Consider the following 12,723-nt stretch of genomic DNA (forward strand, 5'->3'; position numbering starts at 1 on the left):
TGGCACGCAGAGAGGACTCCAGATGCCACCTGTGGCATGCGTGCCATAGGTTTGCCATCCCAGGTATAAGGTTACCAGCTTAAGGAAGTGGGGTTGGAGCAGCTCCACCGCGCCTCCTGCCAGCCAGCTGATTTTCAGGTCTCTGTCATGCAGACGGGAGACACATGCCAGCGTAGTTGAAGTCCACAGGTCTTAAAGTTGGCTGGAGAATTCTGGGAGTTGAAGTCCAAAAGTCTTAAAGTTGCCAAGTTTGAAGACCTCTGCTCTTAATGGTGATTCAGAAGTGTAAGATATTTTTAAAAAATACTTTATTTTTTTATAAAAAAAATTTATATATATATATATTATATTTATAAGTAAATAGGCAACAGATTGCCTATTTACTTATAAATAATATAGGTCACTCATTCTCATCTCTCCCATCTGAGGCATTTTGAAATCAAGGCCCCCTCTGAATATAGCTGATGTAGGCCTGATTTATAGTCTCCATGGAAACGGCGGTGATAAATTTTTGGCTGTAGCTCACTTAGCTGCATTGGGTGATTTCACCCTGCTAGACCAATCCTATCAAACTGACAAATTCTCTTAGCCATTTGAACTTCAGATCTGTTTTCTCTGAAGTAACCCCGGTTCAACCTCTGAGTTTGCTGTCTTCTATGCCCTGGGATTTTATTACAAGTGTTACAAGTAACACTTTGGGGTCTTTGTGATGGAGAATTTGAAGTCACTCTAAGCTAGTTTCGCTTAGCTAAACTAAGACAAGAGGAACTAAAGAGGGCACCGGTCACCTGGTCGCCTGCATGCCCGAATGAAGACCAGCTGGCTGGCACGCGCATGCGCCCCAGGGAGCTGCTCTTCCTGTTCCCAGCGCTCCCCCACACGCAAAGACCAGAACCCGGAAGAGCAACGAGCGACGGCTGGCGTGCCCAGAGAGATGGCTCTGTGTGCCACTTCTGGCACGCATAGGTTTGCCATCTTTGGTATATCACCTTAAGAAGCCTATGCAGATGTTCCCAGGTTTTTTCTTTCCTTATTAAAGCACATTGGACTTTAAATTAAATACCGTATTTTTCAGCGTATAAAACGCACCTTTTTCCCCTCAAAAAAGAGGGTGAAAATCTGGGTGCATCTTATACACTAAATACAGCATTTTTAGCCTACCGAAACCTTGCCCCCTTTGCAAAAACAGACGTGCAGAGGGATTGGGAGCCTTGCAAAGTGCTCCTGAGGGCTGGGGAAGGCAAAAAAGAGCAAAAAATTGGCCATTTTTGCTCCCCCCCGCCCCAAGGAGTACTCTACAAGCCTCCCAAAGCCTCTGCATACCCTTTTCCCCAAACAAATGGACCGTTTTTGCAAAAAATAGGCTGTTTTTCCTCATTTTTGCCCCCCCAGCCCCCAGGAGCACTCTACAAGCCTCCCAAAGGTTTGCATGCCCCCCTTCTTTTTTCAAAAAATGAGGCATGTAGAGGGTTTTGGAGGCCTGCAGAGTGCAAAAACATTTTTTTTAAAAAAAATTACCTCTTCAAAATCATGGTGCGTCTTATACTCAGGTGCATCTTATAGTCCGAAAAATACGGTATCTAACACGGATTTATAGAGTACCCAACTGTTAGTCCATCAGAATATGAATAATTATGCTCGTCCACAAATGCCATTTGTACAGAAAAAGAGGTAGATCCCTCGCACCATCAACAGAATAATTGGTGACTTCAAGAACTGAATCGGGGAGAACCAACCCGTGGTGGGATTCAAATTTAACAACCGGTTCTCTGCCCTAAGGACCAGCTGGGTAGGCGTGGACCAGTGGTCATGTGACCGTGTGGGCGTAGCCAACTCAAAGTCACTCACGTCAATGGGCGCTTTGCTTTAGCTGTTACAATGTAATAAGGGTTAACCAGAGAGGCAGTTTCTGTTAGCAGGGCAATAAAGATTAGGCTAGAAACAACACCAGAATGTTTCCTTCCTGCCTTCCTTACAGGATTAGCCCTGTAAAAATGGAAAAAAACAAAAGGAGATTTCTTCCAACAACCGGTTCTCCGAACTGCTTAGAAAGTTAACAACCGGTTCTCCCGGATAGGTGCGAACTGGCTGAATCCCACCACTGGAACCAACATGTAGGCACATGTTCAAGGGCTCTGGAACAGCCCCTTAGATTTTGCTCGCGTAACAGAACAGATTCCACAATGAGTCAGGCGAGTTTATGCTGTACCTGTTTTTAATCCTCTTTAAAAGCAAAAAAAAAAAAAGGAAAGAGAGCTGGGAAGGAGCATGGGTGAGGGCGAGAGAATCCCGAACTTTGCTTTAGAGGAACTTTTTGGAAAACTTCAAAGCTGTGACTAATGCCGACTTTAATCTTCCCCCCATTTCTTTTTGAGCTGAGTTGGTACATAAGGAGGAATGGCAGGCGTGTAGCTGAAGAGATAAGCGAGTGCTGGGTTGTTGGTTTTTTTTTTCCATTTTGTTAATGGAAAATGCTTGCTTGGACTCTGTTGTTGTTCTTGATGGGGGGGCTGGGGCGGTGGGAGTTGAGAAAAAAAAACTATTTGCTGAGTCGACAGGCGAGACAAATCTTTTCCGTGCCTGTATATTGGTGTTACTGTTTTTTTTTTTCATTTAGAGTTGGATGTAAGACTGTAGGAAATTAGCACTCTCCTAGAAGAATTAAATATTCTAGGAAATATTAAAAAGCAGAATATTATACTTCCCTGGATAAAAAAAAGGAGAAAGGTGTTTTAAAGACAAAGCAACTCTCTGCAGCTCCCTACCTCCCCTTTCAGCTCCAGGGTGATGGGATTAAGACATGGCACATGGCACCTGGGAAGATTACCGTATTTTTCAGAGTATAAGACGCACCGGAGTATAAGACGCACCAAGATTTCGAAGAGGCAATTTAAAAAAAAAAAAGGTTTTGCACTCTGCCAACCTCCCAAAAATCACCCATTTTTTTGTGAAAACGGGCACTTTTTTTTTTTTTTTTTAAAGGCATGAATAGCCTTTAGGAGGCTTGTAGAATGTTCTGGGGGGTGGGGGAATGACAAAAAACGAGCAATATCCGACCAGTTTGTCGTGAAAATGGGCCCATTTTTTGTCAAAAAAATTACATGCATAGCCTTTGCTTATAGAGTCCTCCTGGGGGTTGCGGGGGGGAATGAGCAAAACAGCCTGTTTTTGCTCATTTTTGCCCTCCCCATCCCCCAGGAGCACTCTGGAAGCCTCCTAAAGGCTATGCACGGCCATTTTTGCAAAGCGGGGGAAGTTTCGGGAGGCCAAAAAATGCTCTATTCAGTGTACAAGACACACCCAGATTTCCCCCCACTTTTTTGGTGCATCTTATACTCCGAAAAATATGGTACATCACCCAGCAAGGCTCAACCAAGCCTGGGACTCAGGACAGCCTACAGAGTTGCCCCTACTTGGCCCCATGGGAGTCTGATAACCAATCAGAATACAAGCTCAGATTCAAAATTCCAGAGAGGGCATAAAACCAGGGATTTTCTCTTCCTTTTTTTCTTCTTCTTCACCCAACATCTTCAAGGCATGTGATCCTGTCCAACATTAAAACTATCTTTCCAAGCAACGTCCATTAATCCAGTGTCTTTTTTTCCCCTCCACTTGGAACTGAACCCATTCTCCGTTTCTCATCCAGGGAAACATAATATTTTGCCTTTTTAATGATTTCCTAGAATATTTCATTCTTTTAGGAGAGGGGGTGGCTGCTAACTTCCTACAAGACTAAAAAAAGAAAAAAAAAAGGTTTATGGAGGAGGAAGTGTTGCAAAGAAACGGAGAGGAAGGTTTTATCGGAGCTGGTTTTTAACTAGCCCCCTCGGAGTTAATTTAGACAACAACCCTCTCTCGTGGGTGGAGAAGAACAGAGCCCATATGTTTTCAGCAGATGGTTATATTTCAATTTGTAGCAGGAGGAACAGGATAGAATTATTAACAGCTATTTTTCGCATGGCAGCCCTCAAATACAGGGAGTGTACGCGACTTAAAACCATTCATTTAGCGACCGTTGGATGTTGCAACAGCACCTAGGACCGTTTTTCACACTGAGGAGTGTTGCAGCGTCCTTGTGGTCATGTGATCAACATCCAGGCGCTTCATATTTATGACGGTTATACTATTGCAGGGTTACGCGATCCCCTTTTGCGACCTCCGGAGAAGCAGAGTCAATATGGAAGACGGATTTGCTTAACAAGCGTGTTACCGATTTAACAACTTCAAGGATTCCCTTAATTTCGCGGCCTGAAATGATGTGAAATGAGGCAAAACTTGCTTAACAACTGTCTCGCCTAACAACACAAATTTTGGGCGCAATTGTGGTTGTAAGGCTGAGGACTACCTGTAATTAGGGCCCAAGTCTATAGCTTACTAGTGTTCTGACCTAGGCTTCCCCAAAAAGCACAAGGCCCGATTCTTGGTCCTGACAAAACCCCTTTTATTAAAGGAATGTGAATTTTTCTCACTCACATTCAGCAAGACCTAGCAAGCAGTCTTTCAAAGGAATATTTATGACTACAGACCTTATCTCTCTTGGAAAGCTGCCATGTAAATATTTCCCAAATGAGATGCTGTGCAAGGAAAGACGGGGCACAGAGTCTCGGAGATTCACGGACAGATCTTCACACTCCTGAAACGAATGAAGAAACAAATTGTTTCCTGCAAAAGCCCACTCTTCTTTTGCTCCTATTTTATTACCTATGGGACCATCCACCTGTGGTTTTACTCCCAAGTCTACCCTGATTCCTAAGTTGTTCTTTTCTTCTGGCAGCTCTGCGCATGCGCACACTGGGAACAGGCTCCAGCTGTTCCTCTGCCTCACTGATGTCTGACTCTGAAGGCAGCTGATAACTAGCAATAGCAATAGCAGACTTATATACCGCTTCATAGGGCTTTCAGCCCTCTCTAAGCGGTTTTACAGAGTCAGCATATCGCCCCCACAGTCTGGGTCCTCATTTTACCCACCTCGGAAGGATGGAAGGCTGAGTCAACCTTTGAGCCGGTGAGATTTGAACCGCCGAGCTGCAGTTAGCAGTCACTCTAACCACTGTGCCACCTCGGCTGTCGGATGGACCTGGCCCCCTCTCTGCCTCCGACACAGTGCCCTCATCCGAGCTTTTCCCCAGCCTCCAGGACTGGCCCACCTTCCTCCCCAACCTCCTCACTGTCCGAATCTGCTGCCAGCTCCCCTGGCGGGCCAAAACAACAAGGTGTAGCCAATTCCCAGTGAGATGTAAATCCAATTTCCTTTTTACCACTTGTTTTAAAAATCCATGCCTGGATTTTTAATAGCATATTCAGACATTTAAAGGCGTAAGGAAAATAATTTCCATCCGCAATCTTTCACCTGATCATGGGATCATACAATCGTTGTGGAAGGATTCCAACCCATGCATGAGAATGGAGGTATTCGGGCTCCAGTTAGCCCAGACGATCTAATTCATTTTCAGAAATCAAATCTGATTTCTCTTCCCCCTCCTGGGAAGAATAAACGTTGGTCTGCTTTGTTCCTGTTGTTGTTTATCCTGCTGCGGATCCCCCCCGGGAGCACAAAACAGTAACAACCCCAAATACAATCGGTATTAAAATTGCTTTTCCAGCTATGCACAGTCCTTCTTTTCACAGCCTCTCTTGTCTTCAAGCATGTCATGTAATTAGCGTTAGATAGATTGTGTTTGTATCCCGAGCTGGGTGGTAGAAAATTCCCAGCAATGATCCAACTAAGGGAAACATCTTCAAAGATAGTTGATTTTTTTGGAGGGGTTACAAGTTTTTGTGCATCAATTCTTGAGATTAAGAATAACATCGCTGGTTTTGCATTAAACATAACTGAATATTTCGCTGTTATTGGGAATGAAACTGTTTACTTATGTAGTAATAGAAAGTTATAGTTATTGTTATGAAGCTAACAGAGAGCCGAGGTGGCGCAGTGGTTAAATGCAGCACTGCAGGCTACTTCAGCTGACTGCAGTTCTGCAGTTCAGCTGTTCAAATCTCACCGGCTCAGGGTTGACTCAGCCTTCCATCCTTCCAAGGTGGGTAAAATGAAGACCCGGATTGTTGTTGGGGGCAATATGCTGACTCTGTAAACCGCTTAGAGAGGGCTGAAAGCCCTATGAAGCGGTATATAAGTCTAACTGCTATTGCTATTGCTATTTTTTTTCTTGTTATGATATAGAGCACTATTTACGTGATATATATAAAGGACAATAATGATCTCAATGTATAAGAGTGGGATGATTTGAACATTTTGGTATAATTGCAAGTAGCGAGCATTTCATATTAGAAAGTTCTTTGTATATTAAACGGATCAATGATGATGTAATGAACAATTGATATACATATGATTTGAAATACTTAAACCACTATATGGATTAATAATCAATAATGGAAAACGATTCTTGGGACTCTGGATGATTGGTGACATTATGGTCAGTTGAAAATATGAATGTATATTATAAATTAATGGGAATTCTTTGTTCTAATTTTCGCTTTTTCTCCTTGGAGATAGGTGATGCTATAATACTTTAAAGACTCATTGTTATTTGATAGATAATCATGAGTTCAAGGAAATAAGGATTGTTACAAATGAAAGAATATTAATGGTAATTTGAACACATCATGCTCAATGATAGTTGGTTTTTTTTAAAGATAACCAAACATGTCCATGGAGATGCTCAGTTATCGAGGTCATGGTTGTCCCAAATGTCCTTTTTTTCAAGAGGCAACTGACTTTCTGGTTTTTCTTTGAAGGCGTTTCAAAGAAAGCCACCCACCCTTGAGCCGAGGTGGCACAGTGGTTAGGGTGCAGTACTGCAGCCACTTCCGCTGACTGTTAGATGCAGTTCAGCAGTTCAAATCTCACCAGCTCAGGGTTGACTCAGCCTTCCATCCTTCCGAGGTGGGTAAAATGAGGACCCGGATTGTTGTTGGGGGCCATATGCTGACTCTGTAAACTGCTTAGAGAGGGCTGAAAGCCCTATGAAGCGGTATATAAGTCTAACTGCTATTGCTATTTAGCCGTGTTCCGGAGTCTACAAAGTCAGAATTTGGCTTTTCATGAAAGCGATCGGCTTCCGTTAGCGGACCTCTTCTTTCTTCCTCTTACTTTCTCGCGCTCTCTGTCTCTCCCAGCCTGCCATCCTTCTTGCAAGACGTGCAGCGGGTCTGAGGATGATGAATGCACAGCTTGTCACCCCCACGTCCCTCTGCTCGACGGAAGATGCAGAACTCCCTGCAAGAGAGAGCAATACCTCAATCTGGTAGGATACTGTGCGGGTAAGTGCATGAGAAATATTGAACCGCTCAGTGAACAATTTATCGTTGGGCTCTGCCACATTTGTTACCCTGCCTCCTCCCCCCCCGGAGTTCAGGAATAATGCAATTTTGTCTTCATTCCGAAGGGAATTGGTTGGAAGTGTCTGCTTTGTTTATGGCTGCGTTTGAGGCTAAATGCAGATTTGTATCCGGGATGTCACCATATGCTTGCTTGTGCTTTGCTACATTATGGTGACAGACTGCCATGGTTCCGGGGGTGGGTGGGGAATAAGGATAGCAAGGGTGGGAACCGAAAGTAAATACTGTGTCTATCCGAGACACTGCTTCAAGGTCACTTACAGTACATACCTTCATGTGACTGGATTGACCATTACGAAAACATCCGGGGTGGCACAGAGGTTAGAATGCAAGTCCCGCAGGCTACTTCTGCTGACTGCTGGTGGTTCAGCAGTTCGATTCTCACCGGCTCAAGGTTGACTCATCCTTCCATCCTGCGACTTACAGCCATCAGAACGTACAATGGAAATTCTGGGATCTATTACGGTCGTAAGTCAAGGAACACCTGTGGTGCGATGTATCTTCTCTGCTTTAGAATATAGAGTTATTTTTTTTAAGTTGCTCTAGCATTGACAGTGGTTGGAGTGCAGTACTGCGGGCTACTTCTGCTGACTGTCTGCAATTTGGCAGATCGAATCTCACCAGGTTCAAGGTTGACTCAGCCTTCTGTCCCCCCGAGGTCGGTAAAATGAGGACCCAAATTGTTGGGGGCAAGAGGCTGACTCTGTAAACAGCTTAGAGAGGGCTGTATGGCCCTGTGAAGCGATGTATAAGTCTAAATGCTGTTGCTATTGCCATCCTGTCTGAACCTGACTGGTCACAAAGATGGCCGATGGGAAGTAGGCAGAGGTGGTATTCAGCAGGTTCTGACCAGTTCTGGAGAACCTGTAGCGTAAAATTTTGAGTATTTTGCAGTAACTGTCAGCGTTCCAAATATCATGCAGAATTAAATCAGAGCCCAAGGCAAAACTATCCTTAAAGTTCCAATTTAATAAGTCAGACATGTTGGCATCGTACTGTGGAATCCCAATTCTGGATGTTACATCAGATCCCCACCCAGTTGAAAGTTCATGATCTTGTCCCCACACCCACAAATCCATCACATGGTCCAATCTTCTTCTTCCACGCTGGCATCTCCACCCAGCTGCTTCCAGTCAGGTGCAGAGGTGCGGAGACAAAAGATGACCTTGGGCTTCTAGAAAAGAATGACAACAACACATTCCACAATCCTACTCCTTTCTATTCCTCCCTCCCAACTACTACATTAATGAAACAGCATAATGAAATAAGAGAGAGTGTGGCAGGCCAAAGATCCTAAAAGGGATATAACTGCAGGCCTGACAGTAACCTTCCCTTGGAATGGGATGGGAATGAAGATTTTACAGTATCCTTCCCCTGCCACACCCACCAAGCCACACCACGCCCACCAAGCCACGCCCACAGAGGCACCGTGGTTTGGCCCTTTTGCTGTTTCCAGGGCGTCCCCATGATCTGGACCCCGGGCCTTGCGTTTGATACCCCTGCCTTAGTGTTTGAACACATTTTGAAAGTAGCCCTGTGAATCTCTTTTTAAGTATGATTAATGATTTGGTAGCAAGCAACTATCACATAAACTTCATAGCACTTCAGATGTTCTAATATGGATCCCTCCCAGCCCTAGCTGGGCCACCACAGGCGCCCCTGGCCACGAGCGATGTCGAGCTGGTCATGTCCATATTGGCCACGCCCACACAGGCCCCTCGAGGTCAATCATAAGCCTGTTGTAGCCCTCCATGAAATCGAGTTTGACACCCCTGTTATAATACATGTATCAGTTTTCCTGAACTAGAAGCTTCTGTTTTGAAGTAAAACGTTGAAAATAATTCAGGTTGAATTATATTGTCTGGGAAGGAAAAAATATATCCGCAGGATGGGTGGAGTAGGAGGTTGGCGTAAATACTACTGTACTGAATGTTAGTGCTCCTGTGTGAGGAAATTTCAGTTTCTAGTGTATTTTTTATAACTGTCACTCAATCTGTCATTGAGGCTTGTTTCATACAAAAATTTTCCTTTCCAACCCTGGAGGCAAACATTGGATATTATTTCTTCAAAGAAACTTCTTTTTCTTCTTCTTTTTTTGTACCTATATAGATAAGAACGTTAAGTTTTCCAACTTCAGATTAATTGCAGCCAGAAAGCCAGTGGCAAAAAATGAAAAAAAAACACCACATTTTAATTGTGAGAAGCGGCACCAATTATCATCTCTCAGAGAGGGTACCTGCGTAAGTCAATTTAATTGGCACGAAGGGAGTAATAGAACAATAGTGCTATCCTTGGGAAGGATAACAGACCCAAAATAAGGTCTTTTGAAAGGCATTATATAATTACTCAAGTTCTTTTCTCTGCAACCCGTTCTACTTTGAGATAATAGAGCCCCGTTTTACATCCTCGGGAATCCTGTGGGGTTTGTGTAAAAGAATTGTTTCTACCTTTCGATTTTTTTTTCCTTTTTCTTTCCCATTTTGAGAATCCAGATTCGCCTTTGTTAACAGTTTGGCAACAGCAGCGAGCAGCTGCTTTTAAACGTTCTTGCGTTGTTGAGCGATGAGCCACTGTTGGGAGTATACTCCTAGTGTTGAGTAGACCAGTGTTTCTCAACCTTAGCAACTTGAAGATGTCCGGACTTCAACTCCCAGAATTCCCCAGCCAGCGAACGCTGGCTGGGGAATTCTGGGAGTTGAAGTCCGGACATCTTCAAGTTGCCAAGGTTGAGAAACACTGGAGTAGACAATATAGATCCATATACAATAACAAATGGTCGTTGTTGCTTTAAATGGGTGAATGTACTTATCAGCTGTAATTAACTTTACAATAAGAGGGAGTCAGGAAAGTTCACACTCTCTCTCTCTCTCTGCTTGTCCTATGCTTGATAACTACTTGCTTGCTTGATGACTGGAACGTGATCTGCCCGGAACTGGATGAGTGGGATCTACCAGCATGGCAGTGGGAGATTGGACCATGTGATGGACTTGTGGGTGTGGGGGGCAAGATCTTGAACTTTCAACTAGGTGGGGAAAACCGGGAAGCTTTCAGATTCAGGTTTTCCCAGATGTGCCGACATAGCTCTCTTAATAAATTGCAACTTTGAGGAATCCTTTGCCTTGGACTCTGATCTAATTTTGGATGCTATTTGGAATGCTGACAGCTCACTTATCAAATGTCTCACTTGGCAACAGAAATGTGGGGCTTAATTGTGGTTGTAAGTCCTGGACTACCTATAATTTGTTGTGAGTTTACAACCAATTACAAGTTTAAGGAATTTTGGATGGTTGTAGGGCAGCTAGATTAGAAGGGATTTGCTATTTTTGTCCATTCTAACTGGTTCGCAAAGATCTGGGATAGCCAGGTGTTTCATATGAAATATGCAGGGTGTAAGCTGTTCTAAATAAAGCTGCTTTTTGCACATTATTGTTGTTATGTGGGGACAAATGCAGGAGATCCAACTGGCATTCCTTTATGTCTGTTGTATGTAGAGCGTGTGTGAAAACATATCTTATAAGTGTGGCAAGAGTGATTTCTGTTCACATCCCCTCTGGCGCAGTGGTGGGTTTCTACTGGTTCGGATCGGTTTGGCTGAACCGGTAGTGATTTGGTGGCCAGGAAACAGCAATAATAGCAATAATAGCAATAACAGTAGACTTATATACCGCTTCATAGGCCTTTCAGGCCTCTCTAAGCGGTTTACAGAGTCAGCATATTGCCCCCAACAACAATCCGGGTCCTCATTTTACCCACCTCGGAAGGATGGAAGGCTGAGTCAACCCTGAGCCGGTGAGATTTGAACCGCTGAACTGCTGATCTAGCAGTCAGCCTGCAGTGCTGCATTTAACCACTGCGCCACCTGCGACCCGGGCCTGCCACACCCCTGAACTGGTTCTCCTGTCGGCGCCAGAGGCACCGCCATCTTGTTTTTGGCTAATGCAAATGCGCAGAGCAATTTTTATTGTAGTGTGGGCAAAGCACGCATCAAGCACGCACGAAGCACGCACTTGTGCGGTGCAGCCATGAGCAACTGGCAGTAGCGACTTGCCAGCACCCACCCCTACTCGGGCGGCCCTCGTGAGCTCCGTTTTCGGTTGTGACTGCCTCCCGCAACCCTCTGCTAGCGAAAATGGAGCTCGGGAGAACCGCATGCGGCCCTGCCAGGCTCCGTTTTTCGCTGGAAGAGGCACTGCGGGCCGGCCCTTCACTGTTTCCACGGCAGCCCAACAGGCCGAATCTGGCCCCCGGGCCTTGAGTTTGACACCCCTGCTTTAGACCCGTGTTTCTTAACCTTGACCGCGTGAAGAGGTGCGGACTTCAACTCCCAGAATTCCTCAGCTGGCAAGCTGGGGAATTCTGGGAGTTGAAGTCCGCACTTCTTCACACGGACAAAGTCGAGAAACACTGATATCAAGTAATCACTCTTCTATGCTATTTATGAATAAATACTCTTACAAAAGTGAAATCATTCTTCCATGTCCTTCATCGTGTGCGATACAGAACAGATCTTGGCCTTCTTCTGTAGGACGTTTCTTTAATGCCCTTGAAAAAGTTGCCAGTAGAAGCAATTGCTAAAGGAAGAAGCCAACGCTGGACAACCACATCTGTCAGGAGGCTTTAAATTGGCTTCCTTTATGGAACGGGGGATTTGGAGGCGAGATCTAACTCGGCTCTTGCAGTGTTGAATCCGTGATGCTAAAATCCAGGCCTCTGTCAGGCGGCTGTCATGTTTTGAAGGGTAGTTGCAATCAGTGTAAATGCCTCGGGCAAAGGGAAAATTTTGCTATCAATGTCTCGGTGAACTATTTCCTACACTGAGGATGATGAATGCACAGAAGCAGGGAAGGATTTGATCCACTGAAGCACAGCCTGGATGTGGGAAGTGAAAGAATTGCATTCAGGAATGAAATGGCATGGCATGGCATGGCATGTCAAAGAATAGAATAGAATAGAATTTGGAATAACATATAACAGAATAATATAGAATAGAAGAATGGAATGGAATAGTAGAATAGAATAGAAACATAGAAATATAGAAATACAGATATATAGAAATATAGAATAGAATAATAGAAATAAAGACTAGAATAGGAGAACAGAAGAATAGATTAGAATAGAATACAATAATAAAGAATCAAATAGAAGAATTGAATTGAATAGAAGAATAGAATAGAACAGAACAGAACAGAATAATAGAGTAGAGTAGGATAGGATAGAATAGAATAGAACAGAACAGAACAGAGCAGAACAGAATAGAATTTGAAATAGAATTTAGAATAGCATATAATAGAATAATATAGAATAGAAGAATGGAATTGAATAGTAGAATAGAATAGAATAATAGAAATATAGAAATATAGAATA

The 12,723-nt window shown here is 43.9% G+C and overlaps 1 protein-coding gene across 1 annotated transcript in view; it reads left to right on the top strand.

Moving 5' to 3' along the window:
• FRAS1 (Fraser extracellular matrix complex subunit 1) overlaps window positions 1-12,723 on the top strand; it is a 279,515-nt gene that overhangs the window by 101,355 nt on the left and 165,437 nt on the right. Inside the window, exon 19 of the mRNA XM_087723886.1 lies at window positions 7,138-7,281. Within this exon, the coding sequence (XP_087580012.1) occupies window positions 7,138-7,281 (144 nt within the window). The remainder of the gene's footprint in view (window positions 1-7,137; window positions 7,282-12,723) is intronic.

Source organism: Thamnophis sirtalis, unplaced genomic scaffold (genome assembly GCF_051295495.1).
Source record: "Thamnophis sirtalis isolate CommonGarterSnake01/CBP01778 unplaced genomic scaffold, rThaSir2_p1.2 scaffold_10, whole genome shotgun sequence".
Classification (NCBI taxonomy): domain Eukaryota; kingdom Metazoa; phylum Chordata; class Lepidosauria; order Squamata; family Natricidae; genus Thamnophis; species Thamnophis sirtalis.